General features: G+C 42.6%; 2 protein-coding genes across 2 annotated transcripts in view; one reads left to right on the top strand and one right to left on the bottom strand.

The window, feature by feature from the left end:
• map3k10 (mitogen-activated protein kinase kinase kinase 10) overlaps positions 1-18275 on the top strand; it is a 71870-nt gene extending 53595 nt beyond the window's left edge. The window contains exon 11 of the mRNA XM_085183840.1: positions 7388-18275. Coding sequence (XP_085039966.1) covers positions 7388-7782 — 395 coding nt within the window. The 3' untranslated portion in view covers positions 7783-18275. The remainder of the gene's footprint in view (positions 1-7387) is intronic.
• ttc9b (tetratricopeptide repeat domain 9B) overlaps positions 17623-25075 on the bottom strand; it is a 43954-nt gene continuing 36501 nt past the window's right edge. Inside the window, exons 2-3 of the mRNA XM_085183849.1 lie at positions 23475-23657; positions 17623-19556 (exon numbers count right to left, since the gene is read on the bottom strand). Coding sequence (XP_085039975.1) covers positions 19462-19556; positions 23475-23657 — 278 coding nt within the window. The 3' untranslated portion in view covers positions 17623-19461. The remainder of the gene's footprint in view (positions 19557-23474; positions 23658-25075) is intronic.

The raw sequence follows: 25075 nt of genomic DNA, 5'->3' as shown, positions 1-25075 counted from the left end.
CTTTCACCAGTATATCCAGTAGCGGTTTTAGATACGGGCGACACAGGCGGTTGCCCGGGGCGGCATCGTGGTGGGGGCGGCATCACGGCTTGTTCTCATGCTGCCCCGACATCATGCCAGCGCATATTGGGAATGGCATCGGCTTTCTATCGCCCATTTGCTGGGAGTAAGGGCGCCCTCCGTTTGCTAGGTGCGCCTGCTGCTTGCGGCCCAGGCAGGAGAGGGCGGGGGATGCTCTGGCTGGCTGGAGCAGCAAAAATTACCAACTCGCAAAATAAAACAAATTACAAACAAACCAACAAACACGAAAACAGCAGACATCATGATACAGACTTATAATTTGCACCGATGTTTTTTCAAAATTCTATACACGAAAAGTGAGCGCGAGAGCCCTCGGTGCGCCTGCTCGCTGCTGAAGTCAAAGTAAACTTTATTGTCATCTCCGCTACATACAGTCCAGTATACAGAGAGACGAGACGACGAGGCTCCAGTTACAGCAGTGCAAGTAAACAAACAATAAATATAAGAAGAGTAAGAAAATAAATATACACTTTAGGATCAGGGGTAAAGGGATCAATAACAATTTAAAATGTATATTTTATATTTTGTTGATTTAAAGTCTCACACACAACCCGTTTTTAAACTCTAAAAAAGAGAAAAGAAGAGGAGGAGTAGAGGCCGGGGACTGAGCCGGCCTATTTGCCTGTCAACTTTACGCAATAATGCGAGAGGTGGAATTGCTCGCTGGTTTATTAAAGTGCTTGAAAAGTTTACAGAGCAATGTGATCGGCTCACGATTCAAACTCTTAAAACATCACAGGCTCTACACTACGACAGACTGACAACGCCCTCTTAATGTCGCCGCTAGCACCCACGTGACTCCCGTTACACATCACCATAGCAACCAAACAAAAGAAAACCCAGTGATCATTAAAATTCAATACATTTAATTATGGCTCCTACAAGGAGAAACAAGCAAAAGATGCAGGTAAGCAGATGTGTCATTGGATAATGGCAGGTCATGTATCCTAAAACATTAAGAATCAGGATACTTTCTTAATCCCTAAGGAAATTATGTGGGTTACAGTTCCTCCAAGAAGAAATGGTAAAAATAGTAACAGTAACAAACTAAACTCAGTTCAGTTCATTTTTATTTCAAACATTTCAAACATGAGCCTTCACAATCATTACAAAATATTATTCCATTATTTGTTTGAAAAGGAGTAGGCAGAAGTATTTACTTATTTGTCCCTACCCCCTCAAGTTTTACCTCTCATTCATTTAATTTTTTTATTTTTTTAGTCTTAAATTAAACAAACAACATATGAAACAAAAGTAAAGCAAAACAAAACAAAACATACATAAATCAAAAACAAGAAATTAGCAGCCCCACCACAGTATAGTTTCTTTCATATGAAAAATACAGAATGTGTATATTTGCAGATACACAAGTTATGGAAAAACAAAAAAAAACAAAACAACAAAAAAACCCCCAAAAAAGAACCACAACACCATTACCAGCAACATCACCGTCCTGGGTTAACCCCGTTTTCTTCATTCTTATACTTATTTAAAATTAGGTTTTTATATTTTACTTTAAACTTTTTTATGTTTTTACTTTCTTTTATTTCTTCTGTTAGACTGTTCCATAATTTAACTCCTGCAATTGAGATACACATAGTTCTTAAAGTTGTTCTAGCACTTTGTATTTTTAAATTCCATTTCCCTCTTAAGTTATACCCACCTTCTCTTTCTATGAACAATTTACAGATTTCTTTTGGAAGCAATTTATTTCTTACTTTATACATTATTTGCGCTGTTTTAAGCTTCACCAAGTCTTGGAATTTAATAGCTTGCATTTTGACAAAGAGTGCATTTGTATGGTCCCTGTACCCCACATTATTTATTAATCTAATGGCCCTTTTCTCTATTACAGTTATTGTTTGTGTGTTCAATTCAATTCAATTCAATTCAATTTTATTTATATAGCGCCAAATCACAACAAATGTTGCCTCAAGGCGCTTCATAGATACAGAGAAAAGCCCAACAATCATATGACCCCCTATGAGCAAGCACTTTGGCGACAGTGGAAAGGAAAAACTCCCTTTTAACAGGAAGAAACCTCCGGCAGAACCAGGCTCAGGGAGGGGCGGCCATCTGCTGCGACCGGTTGGGGTGAGAGAAGGAAGACAGGATAAAGACATGCTGTGGAAGAGAGACAGAGATTAATAACAGATACGATTCAATACAGAGAGGTCAGTTAATACATAGTGAGTGAGAAAGGTGACTGGAAAGGAAAAACTCAATGCATCATGGGAATCCCCCGGCAGCCTACATCTATTGCAGCATAACTAAGGGAGGATTCAGGGTCACCTGGTCCAGCCCTAACTATATGCTTTAGCAAAAAGGAAGGTTTTAAGCCTAATCTTAAAAGTAGAGATAGTGTCTGTCTCCTGAATCCAAACTGGAAGCTGGTTCCACAGAAGAGGGGCCTGAAAACTGAAGGCTCTCCCTCCCATTCTACTTTTAAATACTCTAGGAACAACAAGTAGGCCTGCAGAGCGAGAGCGAAGTGCTCTAATAGGGTGATATGGTACTACAAGGTCATTAAGATAAGATGGGGCCTGATTATTTAAGACCTTGTATGTGAGGAGCAGGATTTTGAATTCAATTCTGGATTTAACAGGAAGCCAATGAAGGGAAGCCAAAACAGGAGAAATATGCTCTCTCCTTCTAGTCCCTGTCAGTACTCTTGCTGCAGCATTTTGGATTAACTGAAGGCTTTTCAGTGAGTTTTTTGGACATCCTGATAATAATGAATTGCAGTAGTCTAGCCTGGAAGTAATAAATGCATGAACTAGTTTTTCAGCGTCACTCTGAGACAGGATATTTCTAATTTTAGAGATGTTGCGCAAATGGAAGAACGCAGTCTTACATATTTGTTTAATATGTGCGTTGAAGGACATATCCTGGTCAAAAATGACTCCAAGGTTCCTCACAGTGTTACTGGAGGCCAAGGTAATGCCATCCAGAGTAAGAATCTGGTTAGATACCATATTTCTAAGCTTTTCAGCGCCGAGTACAATGACCTCAGTTTTATCTGAGTTAAGAAGCAGAAAGTTAGTGGCCATCCAAGTCTTTATGTCTTTAAGACATTCCTGCAGTCTAACTAATTGGTGTGTGTTATCTGGCTTCATGGACAGATAGAGCTGGGTGTCATCTGCATAGCAGTGAAAATGTATGCTATGTCTTCTAATGATGCTGCCTAGGGGAAGCATGTATAATGTAAACAGAATTGGTCCTAGCACCGAACCCTGTGGAACTCCATAATTAACCTCAGTGTGTGAAGAGGACTCTCCATTTACATGCACAAATTGGAGTCTATTAGATAGATATGATACAAACCACTGCAGTGCAATACCTGTAATACCTACAGCATGTTCTAATCGCTCTAATAGGATATTATGGTCAACAGTATCGAATGCTGCACTAAGGTCAAGAAGGACAAGCACAGAGATGAGTCCACTGTCAGAGGCCATAAGAAGATCATTTGTAACCTTCAATAAAGCTGTTTCTGTGCTGTGATGAACTCTGAAACCTGACTGAAACTCTTCAAATAAACCATTCCTCTGCAGATGATCTGTTAGCTGTTTGACAACTACTCTTTCAAGGATTTTTGATATGAAAGGAAGGTTGGAGATTGGCCTATAATTAGCTAAGACTGCTGGGTCTAGAGATGGCTTTTTGAGTAAAGGTTTAACTGCAGCCACCTTGAAGGCCTGTGGTACATAGCCGATTATTAGAGATAGGTTGATCATATATAAGATCGAAGAATTAACCAATGGCAGGACTTCTTTGAGCAATTTTGTAGGAATGGGGTCTAAAAGACACGTTGATGGTTTGGAGGAAGTAATTATTGAAGTTAACTCAGAAAGATCGATTGGAAAAAAAGAGTCTAACTTAACATCAATGGAACTAAGAGTAGCTGTAGATAATATTACATCTGTGGGATGATTATTGGTAATTTTTTCTCTAATGATAAAAATTTTATTTGTGAAGAAGTTCATGAAGTCATCACTAGTTAACGTTAAAGGGATGGTTGGCTCAAAAGAGCTCTGACTTTTTGTCAGCCTGGCTACAGTGCTGAAGAGAAACCTGGGGTTGTTCTTATTTTCTTCAATCAGTGATGAGTAGTAAGCTGTTCTGGCTTTGCGGAGGGCTTTCTTATAAAGCAACAAACTATTTCTCCAGGCTAAATGATGATCCTCTAAATTTGTGGCACGCCATTTCCTCTCCAGATTACGAGTCATCTGCTTTAGGGTACGTGTTTGAGAATTATACCACGGGGTCAGGTACTTCTGATTAGAGACCTTAGTTTTCACTGGAGCTACAGTATCCAGAGTCGTACGTAGTGAGGAGGTGAAATTATTAACAAGATAATCGACCTCTGTTGGGGTAGCGTTCAGATAGCTGCTCTGCTCTGTGTTGGTACAGGGCATTGACGATGATAACAGTGGCTGGATTATATTCTTAAACTTAGTTACAGCGCTTTCAGAAAGACATCTACTTTGATAAAGTCCACTCTCCACTGCTGCGTAATCAATTATTGTAAATGTAAATGTTATCAAGAAATGATCAGACAGGAGAGGGTTTTCAGGAAACACTGTTAAATGTTCAGTTTCTATGCCATATGTTAAAACAAGATCTAGAGTGTGATTAAAGTGGTGGGTGGGTTCTTTTACATTTTGAGAGAAACCAATTGAGTCTAACAACAGATTAAATGCCATGTTGAGGCTGTCATTTTTAGCATCTACATGGATGTTAAAATCACCCACAATAATTATTTTATCTGAGCTCAGAACTAAATTAGATATAAAGTCTGAGAAATCAGACAGAAACTCTGTGTAAGGCCCAGGTGGACGATAGATGATAACAAGTAAGACTGGTTTCTGAGTTTCACAGCTGGGGTGGACAATGTTAAGCATCAGGCTTTCAAATGAATTAAAAGTCTGTCTTGGTCTTTCATTAATTAATAGACTGGTGTGAAAAATTGCTGCCACACCGCCCCCTCGACCTGTGCTTCGAGATTTCTGGTAGTTAGAATGACTCGGGGTGTTGATTCATTTAAACTAACATAATCATCCTGCTGCAACCAGGTTTCTGTAAGGCAGAGTAAATCAATTTGTTGATCAATTATTAAGTCATGTACTAACAGAGACTTGGAGGAGAGAGACCTAATATTTAATAATCCACATTTCACTGTTTTACTCTTTGGTTCAGATGTGGATACTGTATTGTTCTTTCTTTGTGATTGTTTAAGTTGTTTGTTGCTGGTTTTTAGTTTGTTTTTTGTCTTTTTGGAAGCAGACACAGTCTCTATGGAGATGGGTTTTTGGGGGGGTAGCAGGAGGAGAGAAGCTGCAGAGAGGCGTGTAAGACTGCAACTCTGCTTCCTGGTCCCAACTCTGGATAGTCATGTTTTGAGGGGTTTAATAAATTTGTCCATATTTCTAGAAATGAGAGCTGCTCCATCCAAAGTGGGATGGATGCCATCTCTCCTAACAAGACCAGGTTTCCTCCAGAAGGTTTGCCAATTATCTATGAAGCCCACATCGTTTCTGGGACACCACTCAGACAGCCAGCAATTTAAGGAGAACATGCGGCTAAACATGTCACTCCTGGTCTGATTGGGGAGGGGACCAGAGAAAACTACAGTTACTTTTGTATGTGTTTCCCCAGACCTCTACACAGTAGCTCATATATGGCAGTAGTAAAGCACAGTATAAAATGTGCAGTGCTTTCTGATCCAGCATATGCTTTGCTTTCTCCAGGACGGCAATGCCCCGTGCCAGTTTCCCCCACTCCAAACAATATATACAATAATATAATATAACTTAGTCAGTGTCAATTGTTGATTTGTCCTGTTCTCATTGTATGACGAATTATGATGTCTGTTTAGTAGCCGTTTGCATACAATGCATACGCTGTCTCTCTCTTCGTGTGTGTGTGTGTGTGTGGGGGGCGCCAGAGGGGGTGTTCGCCCAGGGCGCCAAACAGGCTAGGACCGCCACTGAGTATATCCACTATCTTTCCTCTGTGCATCGATTACAAGCACATACCCCACCACAGTCAGTTCCATCTGTGCTGTGTTAGTCACATCATGCTTTATTTTGAAATCTCTGGGTACAATCGAGTCAAATTTGCTGTGCAAAGTGACCCTGAAGTAACTGCAGGGCAGCTTCAGTACCTCGTTTATGACCTCCTTTGATGGATGCTACACTGGAGCACCCTTCACGAAAGGAAAGGAGATGATTACATCCCACTCACTGCGATGCAAAATGATCAACAAAACCAACAAAGTGGTGCAGATCATGTAAATGTTAATTATAAGCGTGTTTTCTATTCACAGCGGAACTCTGAACTTTATGTTGCTGTAATAAAATCTACTTTTCCTCATGGTGTTGCCTCTCTTAATCAGATTATCGGTAATGTTTATTATATCACAGTGCATTTAAGGTTTTTCAGTGCTTCGCTCTGCATTAGTATTGTCCATGATTATTTGCCAGCCTTCAGGATTATCGTTCATTAAGTTTTTACTTCAGGTCAGCCCCCAACACTCTGACCGTTAACTGGTGGGATAAACTCAATCTGCTGCTGAGGATGACAACATGCTGTCATGATGTTAAATTTGCATTTTGAAGTCCAGCTTCTGGACATTGTAGTTTCAGCGGGGCAGACGTCTGCTGTACCATTGTCAGTTCTCCTTCACGCCTTTGCTGCAATTAGGAAAAGGAGGTTTGACTTACACTTCAGGTAGTTTCTGCACTTCCTGTGCCACGCCTGTGTTCACTTATTATGTGGTCTTCTCAGTATTTATACCTGCAGCTCTTCCACTTGCCAGCTCTCTAACCGTACTCTTATGTTTCCTAGCTTTCCCTCTTTATTGTTTTATTATTTCTTTGTGTACTCGTACTTTATGTTGGACTTTTCGCTGCAGTATGCATGCTAAGATGACCCCCGGTGTTGAATGTAATTGCAATATTTGCTTATACCTTGCAGTACTTACATCTTACAAACTTTCCTAAAGTAAAAGATGTGAGGCAACATAAATTACACACAAATTTGCAGTTAGTGGGCCAACATATGCAAAACATTGCCTCATCATCTGATCTACAGCTGCAGCTGCTGAATATTTTCTAGTGAGTTAATCCGCAGATGATTTTCTCACTTAACTGCTTTGTGCATAAAATGTGAGACAGAGATTTGATGCGAAACATTCGTTTTGAGCTTCAGCCCACAGGCATTTATTTTACTACACACGTATCTGAGCAGCTTAAACCACGAAGTGTTTGCTTGAAACATGACACACCTCTGTTATTATTCTTAGGTATGCAGGACAAGCTGGATATCCCCCGGCTACCTGAACCTGCCATTATCTACCCTCACCGGCGTAAAGCTCCCGCTCCACCCATCCCCGACCCGGATCCTCACAGCCTCATCAGCCCCCTGGAGAGGCCCAAGACGCTGGAGTTTGCCCCGCGACCGAGGCCAACGCCATCCCGGGTAAGACCTGATCCCTGGAAGCTGGGCTCTCTCTCCCGGACCCTGAGCTCATCGCCGGGCAGCAGCTGCGACAGCCCCCTCGGTTCAGGGGACAGCAGCGCTAGTGCGGCGCGACCCAACCTGATGGACATGGACATGGAGGGCCAGAATCTGGACCACACTGTTCCTCTGTGCGGGCAGCTACAGCCTGCCACCCTATGTGGGCAGCAGTACTCGTAGTAAAAATCAAAGAATAAACGAACATTTTAAGGTTGTTTTCTTTTGCATTCAGACCTGTTCCAGGACATGACAGCTTGGGCCGAACAAGGAACGCCTACTGATGTCTGAGCCGAGCAAAGTGCACTCTCACCGAAGTTTGCAAAAACATCCCACTTCTTCTCTTGTTGTTTTAAGGACCCTCGTGCAACTCACCTCACTTGCGTGCCCTAATAAGGTGTTAAACCCTCACAGAAAGCCATTCGCTGATAGTGCACGACACCGAGGGTCCAAGAGGCCTTTTTAACAGCCTTGTAGTGCGCCCAGTCCCACTTTACCTTTCTTTTCCTGCCCAGAAAGGCCATCTCTACCTGCTTCCTGGTGCCCTACGACCAGGCTACGATTCCTCAAAAGCCATTCGAGTACTCAAACAGCCGTTCTGTGACTTCACTAACTGCTCATTTCAATCCATCTGCTTGTGCTTTTGCCCGTCTGCATAGCTTTCCACTTTCTGCTTGCATGTTTCTTCCCTGAAGGCGGAGCATTTTCATTATTTAAAAAAAAAGGGGCGCTGATATTGTGAAAATCTTGTGTCCTTGTTCCTTTTTTGCACACTGTTTGTCATGCCAGTGCACAAACAACCCTATAAAATCAGCTCCACCTTCTTCATCCTCACACGCGTCATCTGTCGTCCTCTTCTCTCCCAGACTCGAGACAGGAAAAAGCCTTTTTCTCACTGGTGGTGTATATCCTCAGCCTTGTAAGGTAAAAATTGAAAAAATAAATAAATCAGAGTTTATTTTCTCAGTGCTTGCACCATCCCTGCTGCAGCCTGTTAGCAAAAATGTTTTTCTATTGGTCCAGCAGCCCCAGTGTGCGTCTCTGTGTGTGAATGTGTACATATGCATATATATACGTATATGTATGTATTACTGTACACGTGTGGATTAAGGAGATACGCCATGTCATTTCACACGTGAACGGTTTTTCACTTCTTTAAAATGAGACCACTGGTTGCCACACATCTGTTCCTCTCTTCCGTCTTTTTAAAAAAACGTTTTATGGAGACATTCCTTACATACCGACAGTCTGGTCCCATCCTGCTCACGCCACTGAAACGGACACAAAGTAGAAAGCGCTGACAGAAGCCCGCCGCTCGATTCCAAACGTCACCTTCTCTCTTTTTCATCTGCTGTGTTCGATGTCACCTGCACTTTAAGTTGGGCAACTGGTGGACCAGCTCGGCACAAAGTGCTCCCGTCATGGCTGACAAATCAACTTTTATCTCCGGAGTAGTTTTTGAACAGAGGACGGTTCATCCTGGCTACAGATGTTATTACTTGACTGTGCAGATTTCTTTGTGTGTGTGTGAGAGTACGTGTGTGTGCGCGCATGTTTATTATTTGTATGGGATGATGACAATCCCACTGGTTGAAGGGTGAGCCCAAACTCATTCCCGTTGTGTGGTTAAGAACACTGAGTATTTATTAAATGTATTGTTATTATGGAAAAGGGTTAATTATGATTGCGATGCTCTTCCTGGGATATCTGTATATATTTGTTTAGTATAAAATGAAAAACCAAGGAAAACCTGGGAAGCTGAAACATCCATGTTGTCTTCGGTCTCAACCTGTGACGTTTCTACGGTTCAATGATGAGTAAATGTGAAACGAATGAGAGACAATAAAATAAAAACAAACAAAGAGGCTTCAGTGTCACGACTGCATCTGGTCTTGTTATTGTCACGAAGTCACAGACTTTCAGATGAAGAAGTAGAACTGAAAGCATCGAGCTCAGACTGAGGTGTGAAATTATCAACAAAATGCACTTAAAGGGCCAGTACACCCCAAAATGAAACATGCATGTTATTGTTCCCGCGGTTCTGTTTATCCTTCTCAATGGTTCTGGTGTGAAATATCAGCTTCACAGATGCCTGTTGCAGTGCTGTGAAAAGGCATTTGTCACCTTCCTGGTTTCATAGGTTTTACTTTTTGCATATTTGTCACACTTAAATGTTTCAGATCATCAAACACATGTCAACCTGAGTGAATACAAAATGCAGTTTATAAATGAAAACTTCATTTATTAATGGGGGGAAAAAGTTTCTGTGAGTGCTGTAGATGTGCTCTCACCATGAGACGCTCAAAAAGCCCCAAACTGTTAGATATAGTGTTGGAGGCTGGTTTTCAATGTAACCTGTGTTTCAGTCTTTTCAGTGAAAAGTCAGCAGTCTTCTATCGACAAGACAAATAGACAAGTTAGACGTAGCAGAGGTGACGGAGGACATCATTAAAGGACCTCTAAAGTTGGTCTTGGTTATATCACACTGCTGCTGTCTCACGTTTCACACTGGTGGGAGCTTCCACTCCTGACAGCAGCGGAGACAAAGGCGCCTGTAGCAGCAGGCAAACTCCTCTAGGTGTCACCACTGTGCCCTATGATGTCATTTCTTTCCCATGCCTGCTGTTTTTCTCCCGTTGTTCCTTCCTGACACTGCAGCTGCGCTGGATGATGGCACGTGAATGTGTTAGCGTGCATTTTAGCACAGTTAACAAAAACTTACAGGTGTAATAAATAAATTATCAACATGTGAACAAAATGTGAGATTTCGCAATGTAAAGACGGTTCAAACGCGGTGCATACAGATGTTACACACACACACACACACACACACACACACACACACACAGAGAAAACGCATACACAAGTCCTCTCCTGCTGTGTCTGTCAGTATGACCGCCTATCAAACACCCTTTCAGACGCCAGCCAGTTACCTAGCAACCCCTCTTCACTTCCATGGTGATGCTATTAAAAGCAACAACGCACACGAAAAAAATGGACGCTGAGCCTGAAAATGAAGTGAAGAGCAGAGAGAGTGGCGATAAAGTGACAGCAGAGAGGGTTCAACACGCTGAACATCACATCTGTTACACACACACACACACGTCATCTGTCTTTTGTCTTGTGATGAGACTCTCATGTTTGCCACCTCCTTTGTTTTTCCCCTCAACACATATTTTCACCATATTTCTTATTTTTTATGCCACAGTCCGCCCCTCGTCGTGTCCCTGCAGACATATTTCACGGGCAGTAGGTTGGGTCAGGTGGTGACAGTGTTGAGGGGAGGACAGAGAGCAAAAAGAGGCAGGCGTGGAGTGTGTGTGAGTGTTTTCTGTTCACTTTCAAAGCGAACAACTAACCAGATTGCCTGCCAGTTGGTGCGTCGTCAGATCTGCAGAAGGACTCACTTTATTATTTTCATTTTTTTTTAAACTGAATCTTCATCAGATCATTAAACCACTAATGAAGATTTATCCTGAACATATTAATAAAGAAAACTCAGTGCCCTCATGCCACCATTTCCTTCAGGATGCAACTTCACTTCAGATGATGTAGTCTGATTCAAAGGTGGAAAATCCTGCAGAAATATTACTGTCCTCTACTGAAAAGCACCCCCACCCCCCCAAAAAAAAAGAAAAAGAAAGAAACTAATAAAAGAACCTATCGATATCAGAGAACTGAGTTACATCTAATATTAGGGGTGGGGGAAAAAATCGATACTGTGTAGCATCGTGATATTTTGTTTGCTAATAATGTATCGATACAGGGACAGCAGAAATCGATATTTTGTTACAAAAAAGGTTTTGTGGACTGGAACATGCTCTGACTTCAGAGCATCCTGTGTTCCATCCGTGTGTTTAACCTTTTTTTTGGCAGCAATAAACATGACAGTTTACTTATTTTAATTTAAGACATGTTTTATTTTAATTAAGTTTAAAACTTTTTTATTTAATGTAAAATTATATTTTGTTTTAATTTACTTTCAAATTCTTCAGTTGCTGAATGGGCTGCATAGTTTTCACAAACTGCATAGTTCAGAATAGCTATAATTGTACCAGATGGTTGATTCAGTTAAGTTGGACTAGACTGTAATACAAACCGTTCAGTTTGTCAACAATAAAACTGAAATGAGAGAAAGACTGAGTGTGAGACTTTGATATTAGATGAAACGAATATTGATAAAGTTTATGTACAGAATCTGAATATCGCAAAATATTTATAAAAAATTGCAATAATATCGTATCGTGCGTTAAGTATTGTGATAATATCGTATCGTGGGATGTATGGTGATTCCCACCTCTATCTAATAACCACGACATACCAGCCTTGTCACATATCTACTGGGTAGGTTAGCTTTCCGTGGACCTCGATGTGTTGTGTTGGTTGACAAAGCTTTAGAAGAAATCGAGCTAAGTCAGTTTAATTCTTATGTAGTGTGTGAAGCATTCCTGTGTCTGACTGGAGGGGCTGATCCTGTGGTTTGTTTTGTTTTGGGGTTTGAATATTTACAGAATATACTTGACTTTGGGTTTCTGTTTAGGGTTCCTTGTTGCTCTAGTGTCTCGAAGGTCGTGTTTTTTAAATTTTAATTTAGTTTGAGTTCTTATTGTACAGTTTAAATTCTGGTCCTTGAATTGTGTGCACATGGTTTAGTTGCCTCAGTGTTTCCCTCTCTGTTACTCCCTCCGTCTCATCCTTCAGTGTTTATGTCCTCCAATATTGTCCGTGTCTTCAGTTTTGATCCTCTCCTCATCCTTCCCATCACCCTCGGGGTAACCTTTATTTTCCTCTCTCTCTTTGCTTCCATCATGCTCTGTCACATCTTCTTACCATCTGCCACACAGACAGACCTCTACAAGAATGAAGCATGCGGGAGTGATATTAGCCTCTTACTCTGCTCACAGCCTCGTGTTTTCAACACATCAGAGGTCAAAGCAGAGCCTAGGTGCACTCCATAATAATTTTAATTAAGTTAATTATTGTGATAATTATGAAAGCCTAAAGAAATTGTCCATGCTTTTTTATTTATTTTTAACCAAACTGTAACACTACAATTACAGCACCTCGGCTAAAGTAAGTAGGCCTCTTTGCATCATGAGTCGGGTCAGTAGAATAAGTTATTTGTGCAGGTGAGTCAGAGTGTGGGGTGAAGTAAACTGCAGCATCAGAGAGTCTCAGCAGCTTTTTTGAATAAGGGCTCTTCTTCTTCTAGCTGGTCCCTTTAGGGGTTGCCCTGGTGGATCAGTTGCCTCCAATCTCACCTTATCCCCAGCATCCTCCTCTGTCACACCACCCTCCTTCGCTGCATCCACAAATCTCTCAGTTTTCCTCCTGCCTGGCAGCTCCATCTTCAACATCCCTCCTCTGCACGTGTCCAAACCGTGTCAGTCTCGCCTCTTTTACTTCATCTCCACGCTGTTTGACCTGAGCTGTCCCACTGATGCACTCATTTCGAATCCTGTCCATTCTGGTCACCCTCACTGAAAGTCTTAATGTCTTCAGTTCTGTCTTTTTTGTTACTGCCACCACCTTCAAACGTACATCCGTCCTTCTATCCTATCCAGCATGCTGCTATCCTTCTGTCACAATCACCTTGATGACCTCTTTCATAGACTGTCCTTTGGCTTGGATGGTTGACTCCAGGTATTTAAACTCATTTACCTTTACTACCACTACTCCTTGCAGCTTCATTGTTACACCTGTCTCCCTCTCATTCTCACGTTTTCTGTTTTGCTTCTACTGACTTTCACGCCTCTTTTCTCCAGTGCATACCTACACCTCTCCAGACTCTCCTCCACCTGGTCCTTACTCGCACCCCAGATCACAATGTCATCTGTAAACATAATAGTCCATGGAGACTCCTGCCTGACTTCATCTGTCACCCTGTCCATCACTACTGTGAACAAGAAGGGGCTCAGAGCTGATCCCTAATGGAAAACCACCTCCATCTTGAACCCATCTGTCACTCCTCCCGCACACCTCACCGCTGTCTTGTTCAAATCAAATCAAATCAAATCAAATCAATTTATTTATATAGCACTTTTCACAGGATAAAAACCACAAAGTGCTTCACAGTAATATAAAACAGAAATACATAAAATACATTAATAATAAAACACAGCACAAATCTAATTAAAAGCCAATCTAAATAAATGAGTCTTAAGCTGCTTTTTAAAAGAATAAATACAATCAAGGCAACGTAATGATGTAGGGAGAGCATTCCACAACCTGGGGTCCACCGCTCTAAAAGATCTATCACCTCTGGTCTTAAAACGAGTTCGTGGGACTACCAACAGTCTTTGATTAGATGATCTCAGGCTGCGAGAGGGAGCGTTTGGTTCTAAAAGATCAGAAATGTAAGCAGGGCATCACAATTCAAAGCTTTAAAAGTCAGTACCAAGATTTTAAAATGAATTCTAAAATGTACTGGAAGCCAGTGTAATGAACGTAACACTGGTGTAATGTGCTCTCTATTTCGTGTCTTAGTTAAAAGCCTTGCAGCAGCATTCTGGACTGACTGGAGACGCTCAAGATTCCTTTTGCTCAAACAAAGAAAAAGGCTGTTACAATAATCTAAGCGAGAAGAAATAAAAGCATGAATAACCATTTCTAACTCAGACTTCGCAGTTTGGAGATGTTTCTTAGCTGAAAAAGGCAGTTCCTAATCAACTGGCGAGAGTGTTGTTCTCGGGACATGGCAGAATCAAAGATCACACCAAGGTACCTGAGGCTCAGGTGAACAGATGAGCCAAGAGAACCAAGATGCTGTTTGATTAGAGATATCTGGTTGTCGGGGGCAATAATTAATGTTTCTGACTTCTCAGAGTTCAACTGTAAGTAGTTGTCACCAAGCCACTGTTCAATGGAAGCTAAACATTTAATTAAAGAGGACAGTTTATGGGCTTCCATCGGCTTAAAAGAACAATAGAGCTGAATATCATCAGCATAGAAGTGATAAGACACCTCAGGGAACTGCCTAATTATAAGTCCTAGAGGTAACATGTACAAAAGAAAAAGAATAGGACCCAGAACCAGACCCTTGTTGTCCTCATACATGTCCTACGCCACCCTAATATATGTCTCTTCCATGTCTGACTGCCTCTATTACTCTCTTGGCACGCTATCATGTTTTTCTTTAGATCCAGAAAGGCACAAAGCATCTCCTTCTGATCTTCTTTATACTTTTAAATGCTTTTCTTCAACCTTACTAGACCTTATTTGTCACGAACTTCTCTTCAGCTCAGCTTCACGGTCTGTTTGTCTTCTGCGTCCACATGTTACTACACATGGCTACATTTCATTTACAAATTATTACATTTTCCAGATTCCTGTGTAGTTTTATCTGAAATTAGATGAAGTCATGACCACACAACAGCAACATTCCTCTTTGTTTGAAACTTTATTCATAATCTTCATTTACCAATCAATAGTGCATTCCCAGGCTAGCAGTTCAGTAAAACCAGTGATGGAGGCCTGTTGGATGTCTGAAAGTTGAAAGGGGAAAAAGAGAAAGGCCTCTTGGCAGCGAGGAGAGACAAAAACACAGTTTTAGCCTGGACAGCCCAGCTTTGTGTCCCTTCAGGTAGGATGGAGGCCTGCAGCTTTGAGAAGCAGCTCTGGTCCAAGTTCCTCAGAGTGTCGTCCACTCCTGTGTTTACTGCTCATCCTCGCTGTTCAGAAACAGAATAGTATCTGTATCCCTCGACTTGAAGGACATCAACAGAAATACCAACAAATACAGACACAGTCACAAAGCAGCTCTGTGAAGGAGCCGTAGTTAAATGCTCTTTTCTATCTCTTGCTTTTCTTTTCCGCTGATAAAGTAATTTAGTGAAGTAAAGCTTTTCACAACCATAAAACTTTCCATTTTTCTGTTTTTTTTTGTACATTTGTATCATATATTCACAAAAACTACTTTGACATTTGACAAACATTTACCTTAAATGACATCAAAGTAAAAATAGCCAAAATAAAGTAACACAGCCAGTATTTTTTTTTTTAACTTTCCCGTCTCTCTTTTTTGTTGTGCTTTTTGTTTGTTTTCAAAGCTACACAGACACAGAGATCCGGCGTCTCCGTCTCCATTTGCACAGACAGCATGTTGTCAGGTTATGCTTACGATAACAGCCTCCGAGTCAGCTTGGTCATTAATCAAGGAAACCAATCGGCTAGAAACAATCCTGTTTTATGTGCAGCTAGGAATCCCTAGACGGTCGTAGTACAGTAGTACAAGTTGAGCAAGAATGACTTAGCACTGCAAGACAAAAACAAGATGGAAGGGGGAGGGGGGGGGGGCTGGTGCCGTGGAGAGCGGACCGCGGGAGGAGACCGATCCTCGAGGGGACCCCTGGGTGAGGGGACTCGGCCAAGGTAGTTATGGAGATGGCGCTTGCAGGTGCAAGGTTCCTTGCTGCTGTGGTGTTTTATCTCCAAGAGAGAGCATAAAGGAGGAGCAAGGAAAGCTTCTGCATTCAGTGTTTTCATCCTAATTAACCCCAGAGCTGCACGACACCAATACAAATCAAATGTTTCACTCGGGCTTTGCAGCAGCGTTGCTGATCGTGGCACTAATTCATAGATGGAGTCTTAAACAGAACCTTCAACTTAATCAGACAATTTCCCACAACATGTGGACAAAAATATGTGGACAGCCTTGCATGTAAATGTTTATATTTCTTTATAATTATGACATAAATCCTGCACCTATGTTGAAGTAGTGTTGTGCTCTGCTGCAAATTCTGGTATCGATCCGATACCAAGTAAATACAGGGCCAGTATTGCAGATACCAATACTGATATCGATAGTTTTAGCCTGTAAAGGCAGCTTATTTGGGCTAAAGCGGTGTGTTGTGATTTATGAGATGGATCATTGTCAATTTGCAAATTCCAAACACATTTTAATGACCACTAAATCACCTTTCAGCCTTTCAGGTATTTTGAAACTGTTTGTTGGAGAGCTGGAATGTAAATGTGGTCGTCTCTAAAGCACTTTGGTTCAACTTCTGTCGTTTAAATGTGCTTCAGGCTGTAAATAAAATAGATGTGATAGTCAGCACGAAAAGGTTCAGACATTTTTTATAGTGCACGTTTAAGGTGTATGTTTTAATCTCCCAGAAAATAATTATTTTAACACAATTTGTTAGGCTATTTACTGAAAAGGAGAGAAACGAAGTATCGATCCTATACCAATAACAGCACTGGTATCAATACTTGGCTCACCTTTGTGTCTATGTGCTTTCTATCTAACATTCACACGCTGACGTGCACACTAGAGAGCAACTTGGGATTTGGCGTGCCGACTAGAGTAGGCAGGGATTGAACCACTAATTTTTCAATTAGCGAATGACCTGTTCTACCTTTTGAGCCACAGCCGTGTTTATGCTTATGTGATCACTTTTGCCTGCGTTCCTCAGAGAGGTTTATATTGTGCACGTCTGATTTGCTTTTTCATGATCTGGTGCACGCTGCTGCTACATTTCTTATTCTACAGCTTGCACAACAACGCAGACCGAGACCTCGCTTTCATCCAACGCCTCGTCGGCTGTGAGCCAGGCCTCGTCGTCGCCCAACATCATTAATGAGCTTGTGGCTGAATGGCAGCAAACTCAGGCTGCAGATTAATGCTCAGGTGTCCACACGCTTTTTCTAAGTGCAGTGTATGATGATAAATAAGCTCAAAACTTGCTGTTTGCTGCCAATTTAGAGGTGCAGCTGCTTTAGTGGGGCTGATGATGGCCTACTTCTCCCTCCACCGGAGCCTCTCGGTTTCATGCCGGTCTCTCCAGCACGTGGTGCCGTCTCTCCAGAGTCCCATTGACACACTTAGGTCCCTATTTACCTCATAGCAGGTCAATGAAATAAACGGGGAAGAGGGTGGGGCGGGGGAACCTCACCCAACGCCGTTATTTGACTTGATTTCCTCCTCAGCCTCTTAAGCAGTGGACTAATCAGTTGTTTTAGTCGAGGCGGAAGGTGACCCTAATTTTTAAGACGTATTTCATACCTATTCTACTGCTGTGATCACAGTCTGTCGCCACCTTCTGTGTTTATAAAGGGCAGAATGGATAAAACAGAGGTATAAGCAAACAGTTGAGTGGCAGCATGCCATGACAGAAAGCAATAGAGCAGATATAATCCCAATCCCGAAACATCTGAAGCAACGCTCTGGAGCCGCATGTTACATGCAGGAGGTGGGCTTGCACATGATAAGGAGGAAACTGGGTTTTCACGGGATATTTTAGGTCATGCTCTCACAAATGATCAATCCAGCCTTCTGCAGAACAGAGCAGGCAGATTTAAGCCTGTGGGAAAGCTATTATAAAAAGCCACATATCAATGATTCAGCTTCACACGTCACAAGATAAGTTTGACAGCTTGTAATGGATATCCACAAACCAGATCGTCTGCAATGCTAATGTTGCGTGTTATCTGCCCGGCACAGGTGTTTTAATCTATCAACATACAGTAAACTGTAAGCCGGAGAAATCTCAAATGACTCACTCTAGGTGAAGTGCTCCGAGACGGCAGTCTGCGCCATCAGGCCAGATGTGTGTGTGTGTGTGTGTGTGCGTTTTCCCTGCACTAACGCTGCCCAGAGTCTCCGTGGTGGTGTATGGATGTCTGGGAAGCCTCAGCATTAGTGATAAAAGGATAAAAGTGTCTCTCTCTCTCTCTCTCTCTGAAAAAATGTCTCGTGGATCTCCATCTAGCCAGCGGCAGCTGATGGGAGTCAGATCTCACTGGCTATTTTCCGTTGTGACATCATTAACAGGAGAACAGAGGATGGTGGAGTTGATGAGAAGGAGCGAGGGAGGGGCTTCGACAGTCTCAACAACAGTAACGCGACACACGACCCAGGAGATTCAACAGATTCAAGACACACCAGTTTGCACGAAAGTACATCAGGCAACGGAATGAACCGCTTGGAGAATTTAGGCTCTTTGCTGCACACACAGATGCTATTAACCACCGATTGTTCACTACTGAGTATGACAGCAAATTAAAAAAGCCTAATACGGGGTTATAAACACTTGAATTAGCCCTTAAATTCAAAAAACAGTCAAGAAACTGAGATAGATGGGATATAGGAAAGAAAAATCCAGACAGAAAAGTGATAGATTAAGCACGGAGGCAGGCTTTTTTTTCTTCTACTTGTTATATTAGTCCATCTCATAGTCTGGGTAAGTGGCCTGAGTGAGACCTGGTGGGTTAGGATGTACAATCAAATTGGGATGTGGTCTTGGCATGTGTCTCATACACATATACACCCCCTCACCGCACCCATTTTTATTCTCCAAACCTGTTTCACACACTTCCGCACGCATCCCTGCCCCTCCTCCCGGTGTGGTCGAGCTTCCCGAGATCCCCCAAAATTCTCCTCGAGAGATCAGAATAAAACGGAGAGAAAAAGAGAGCGCGAGAGAGCAGAAACAAAATGCTTTCCATGTTTTTTCAACATCTGCTGAATCACGCAGATGTCTGTCTGTCATGTGTATGGGCTGAAGCTTCGTTTTGACTCCACCACAATGATGGGTTTGTATGAGTATATATTACAGCTTCTTCCATGTATTTTCATGATTTTTCTTCTTTTTTTTAAAGTTTCCTTGCTGACCGCGTCGAGGGAGAGGAACCACAGCACCTGAGGGAGAAAGAGGGAGAAGAAGAGGGAGAGGAAGAAGGACGAGGGTGGGTCGCAGACAGCGCTTGATATGTGTTTGTCTGTAACAGGCAGGCGATTGCGTCTCTTCTGTCAGGGTTGCCGTCAGGAGGAGTCAACAGGGGAGGAAGAGAGAGTGGAGAGTGGGAGGTACAACTTGTAGGATGAAAGGTCAGAGGGTTCAGGAGGGGGGGAAAGGTCGAAGGTTAGCCCTGGGTCTCCTTGCCGCTGTCTCGTTCCCGTTGTCCACTCTTGCTCATCTTCATCTCTGTCAGCTGGATGTATCGGAGCACGTTGGTGTCTGCAGAGAGAAAATGGAACGACGGGTCATCGGTGGATGATCTGAGCATTGGCAGCAGAGCAGTCGGCTGCCCCTTTAAAAGACGTGCTACAGCAGAAAGGTAAACAATGTAGAGAAAAGAGCTACAGGCTTTTACTTTAGTCAGCTGTAACTGCTCATCGATGACGAGAAAGAACCCTGACCTCTCACCTTTTGACACTTTCCTATTGGATAAAGTTCTCCAAACAATTCAAGTTTATCCAGATTTGACCTTCAACCTTTTGTCATTTTGTCATATGAGACATTTGGCTCAAACTTGGTCATGATTATCACTTTAGGTCAGAGTTCATGTCTTTTATCCTGTCTTCCTTCTCTCACCCTAACCGGTCGCAGCAGATGGCCCCGCCCCTCCCTGAGCCTGGTTCTGCCGGAGGTTTCTTCCTGTTAAAAGGGAGTTTTTCCTTCCCACTGTCGCCAAAGTGCTTGCTCATAGGGGGTCATATGATTGTTGGGTTTTTCTCTGTATCTCTGAAGCGCCTTGAGGCGACTTTTGTTGTGATTTGGCGCTATATAAATAAAATTGAATTGAATTGAAGTTCTCAAATTATTGGTAATCCCAGATTTATAAGGTGAATTGAAAACTTTCGCGTTCCTGGAATATATCGATTGAGCCATTAAAAAGGCTGTTTCCCAAAGTGAAAACGATCTATTTCCTCCTATTTTAGAAAAATATCCTTCCAAATGTATCCACAGCAAGAATTCATACAAAAATCTACTAGAGCTCCTAATGCCACGTGCCCTACAGCTGGCACGTAATGAACACAGAGGTGCACACCTGCATGTGCACGCTCACTCTTTGATATGAAAAAAAGGAGCTGCATTTGCTGCCAAGCATGTTGCCTCTGTTGCATGTGCTTCTCATACTACGATCTAGTCAAGAAAGTGGCCCCTTTAGCATTTTCCTGAGACGGCATATTTACTTCATTCTTACAGACTCTGGTTACATTTTTCGGGTTTTTATTCTTGGTTAATATGTTTTCTGGTATCTGAAGATCAGAGTCTTGTGTTGGCTTTTATCATTATCATAACACATGCTAGTTTTGGTTTGTAGCTTTCCCCCCTATTTTATTTTGATAGCGGTCTCTTGTGTTTCCATCCTCCTTCTGAAGTACTGTGGATTTAGTTTGAGTCTCCTTTTCATGGCCCTTGTTATTTTGAACACTACCATCATCCATCCATCCATCCATCTTCATCCACTTTATCCGAGGCCGGGTCGCGGGGGCAGCAGCCTAAGCAAAGAGGCCCAGACCTCCCTCTCCCCAGCCACCTCCTCCAGCTTATCCGGGGGAACACCAAGGCGTTCCCAGGCCAGCCGAGAGATATAATCTCTCCAGCGTGTCCTGGGTCTGCCCCGGGGCCTCCTCCCGGTGGGACATGCCTGGAACACCTCACCCAGGAGGCGCCCAGGAGGCATCCTTGCCAGATGCCCGAACCACCTCAGCTGGCTCCTTTCGATGTGGAGCAGCAGCGGCTCTACTCTGAGCCCCTCCCAGATGGCCAAACCTCTCACCCTATCTCTAAGGGAGAGGCCAGCCACCCTTCGGAGGAAGCTCATTTCCGCCGCTTGTATCCGCGATCTCGTCCTTTCGGTCACTACCCACAGCTCGTGGCCATAGGTGAGGGTAGGGACGTAGATCGACTGGTAAATTGAGAGCTTCGCTTTTACACTCAGCTCCCTCTTCACCACGACGGACCGGTGCAGCGTCCGCATTACTGCAGCTGCAGCCCCAATCCGTCTGTCGATCTCCGGCTCCCTTCTCCCATCACTCGCGAACAAGACCCCGAGATACTTGAACTCATCAGCAGCCTAAAAACAAAGCTGTAAGTCTCCATTTGGGTTTGCTGTGCTGTCCACATGCACATGAGTATTTCTGGAAAACCTATAGAATCAGGGGAGTGGAAGATTTTCTAATGTGGACAAAGAAAAAGATTTCTTTTAATGTCAAAGGTGTGAGACTTCATCTATTCATGTGAAGAAAGATATTTTTCAAAATGAAATATGTACGTGTGGACGAAGCCTGTGAACATCTGCGCACGTGTCTTTGCTGTTTAGACTGGTTTCCTGTGGCTTTTATTTTCAAAAGTAATTAATTACTTAGTTACTTAGTTACTTTTTAAAAACACGATTTACAACCTGAATAGGTGATAAAGTGATAGATCTTTCAGCCCAATTCTACTTTTTCTGCATAATCCATCATACAAAATGTAACCAAATGGAAAAGTCTCTTTTTAAAACTTGTTTTATTAGTTTTAATCTTTTAACTTTATGCATCAAGCAAAAATTTAATTATATGCAACATTCTCTGACTGGAAGAAATTTGTTTAATATTTAAACCTATTTTCTGCACATTCCAGCACATAAAATATTTTTTTTGTGTGTTTACACTCAGTCTTTCAGATAGATGCAAGTAAAACACAGCAGAAAATAAATAAAGTCAAAGACTAGCGGTCCCTTTGCTCCATTTTCACCTGTAAAGCAGGAGTGGGGTAGGCGGAGGGTTACCCTGGTGCAGGTGTGCCACAGAGGTCAGTGGAAGGATACCGCAGTTTCTCTGTGAGTTTCCCATTACGTCGTAGCTACTCGGTGCTTGCTCGGAAGTTTAGGGGTTTTTTCGGTGTAAAAGAAACGCGTAATATTTTCTCTGAATACCAGACGGGACGGTTGGCAACTCTAATAACTTATGAATAAAATAAAGTTTAACATCGTTAACATCATAGCACCCACCCAGCTGTATAGAAACTCCGTCATGCTAGCTAGTACGCAGTACGGAAAAAGTCAGAATAACGAAAATAAACTCCACCTAAACTTGGTTTATATCTGACCCAGATAGACTGCAGGTCATAACTTCTTACCTGAAGTTCAGTTCACACTTGGACCGGCGGCCGCCTCGGGTCTCTTTTCCTTCTGCGTCCCCTTTCTCTCATCCACCCGCTGGCCTCCACCACTTGCTAATGTTACTGAATCTGTGGAAGCTCCGCGATAGCCACCACACAAAGTAACGAGTAACGACCCTATCTAAATCCCAGTAACGACTAACGCGTTCCTGATTTTGGCATAATAACTAGTTACCGTGCTCGTTACCACAATAATAATGTAGTTACTGTAACGCGTTACTTAATAACACGTTAGTCCCAACACTGGTCATGAGACATTCTCGCAAAAAAATCACGGTTTTAGTAACGCAGTAACGCAGCGTTCCTACGGGAAAGTAACGGTAATCTAATTACCGTTTTTGCAACAGTAATCCCTTACTTTACTCGTTACTTGAAAAAAGTAATCAGATTACAGTAACGTTACAAGTAACGCGTTACTGCCCATCTCTGCTGCTTACACACATCACTTATGTACTTTACTTAATTCATTTACACTAAAGTAATTTAATACTGGCCGTCTGCAGTGTAATTTATCATGGAAGCATACTGATGTAAAATATGGAGCGATTTTAATTATTACAAGTGCAGCTGTGCTTTTGACCTTTTTGGAAATGTGCATAGTCAGAGCAAACATGCAAAACAGGAAGTCTGTACAGTAATACAGGTTGTAGAAATACAGAGAGCATCTTCTTAGTTTCTGCTCAGCACTCTCGGAACAAAAGGCTTCAGTTATCGCTCAGTTTGTCACATAACAAATAAAATCTAGCAGGAGAAATGTACCAATTATGCTTTTTGATTTTTCCTGTCATAAATGTTGATGCTCATGTTAAACATGCCTCAAGTTTCAGATCATGAGACAACTGGATGACCTGATAGGTTGCACTAAAGTCAGAGTACATCAATTTAAATATGGAGCTACAGGTGAGCACATTGGTTCACCATCAAAGAAGATCTTGTACCTCAAGGCTGCTTTGTAAATGTATAAATACACTGGGTCATTCTCACCTGTGGGTTCGCGGTTTTTGGCGTCACGCAGGTAGCGTAGGGCACATTCGTAATCACCCAGGTGATAGAAGGCGATGCCGGCTCGGTACATGGCCTTGAAGTGGTCTCTCTGGTGGCTCAGGACCTTCAGACAGTACTCCTTCACTCTCTCATAGTTTACCAGCTCGGACTGCAACAGACAAGCTGTGGGGAGGAAGACAGGAACTAGTTGGTGGTTCATAAACATTTTCTGCCTTAGTTTGTCCAACCAAACACATTTTGTGTCGTTTAGAGAAGATTAAACCACATGTGTGTCCCCCGAGGGAAAAAGAAAGACGGGGAGATTTTGCTGACATCTTACTCTGTTCCTTTTAATAGAGCCAGAATGAAATTTATCCCGCACACTGCTTCCTCGGGGCGAACTATAAATAGCCGGTTCTAATGTCTCACAGTGTAGAGACGACACAAAAAGTCGTCCAAGCAGTTTGAGCCCTGGGGCAGGACAGCAGCATCGCTGAGCTCGACATGCAAAATACAAGAACATGGCTACGAGGAAGCTTTCGACTTGTTCCTTTAACTTTTTAGGTGGTTTCTAAATCTTGAGGGCTGCAGGAAAACAAACGAAGGGCAGAAAGTGAGTGCATTAAAGTCAGCGAGCTGAAAACAGCAGTAAAGTGGAACGCTTGAGACTATAGTAATCTATCCCACAGATTCCAACAGCAATTCTCTGCAGCTCTGAGATCAGAATAACATCATTAGCAAAGACACACGGACAAAAATCACACACATATACACACACAGCTTTTAGTCCACCAAAGCTTTTAAACGTCTGCTGATTGCTCAGATATCTGATCACTCAAACAATTCCTCTGGTGGTCACAACCACTCGCGGTTTCACTTCCTCCTCCCCCCCCCCCACCCCCACCCCATCACTCCTTCCCTCTCTGCCAGTGTCTTAATCTATCTGATGATAGATCAAAAGTGATTTCCTTCTGTCTCTCGTTGTCCTTCCACAGTCATATCTGCCTCAGCACTCCCTCCCTGATCCAGCTCCCTTTTAACCTCCCCATCCTGCCCCTTTCCTCCGAGCCCTTGACACGCAGACAGCTCTGTGAATAACATGAGTCATGGACTGTTAGCCGGGAGGCAGGGTGAGTGAGGAGTAAGTGATGGAGAGAGAGGGGAGGAAGAGATGATGCATGAGTAGGAAAGGTGAGGCCTATGGGAGCAATAGGGCGAGGATTAGGAGGGGGAGCGTGTTAAAAGCAGCCAGTGGCCCTTAAACTACTATTTGTGTGTGAGACAAAAAGCTGAAGCCGCTTGAGAGACATTCAGGGTCTGAGGGTTTTGTGAAATGTGCAGCACTAATGGAAATCCACACACACACGCACACCACCCATCACCAACACAAATTGCAAAACACTAAATAATTCATTGTGGATATCAGGGACGAACAAATTCAATAACAATCGATTTGTTTTTGGTATTTAGTGGTTGAATTTGCACGTGTCTGGTAGGTGCTTTGCAGGCTTATCTAACCTTAAAGGAAATCTATTTTAACCCCAACGCAAAAACTGAAAAGAAACATAGCAATTTGAATAGGTTCATCAACTGCTACTACA

This window comes from Neolamprologus multifasciatus, chromosome 14, assembly GCF_963576455.1.
Source record: "Neolamprologus multifasciatus chromosome 14, fNeoMul1.2, whole genome shotgun sequence".
Classification (NCBI taxonomy): Eukaryota; Metazoa; Chordata; class Actinopteri; order Cichliformes; family Cichlidae; genus Neolamprologus; species Neolamprologus multifasciatus.
Note: the sequence above shows the minus strand (reverse complement) of the source record. Positions and strands in the feature narration are given on the sequence as shown.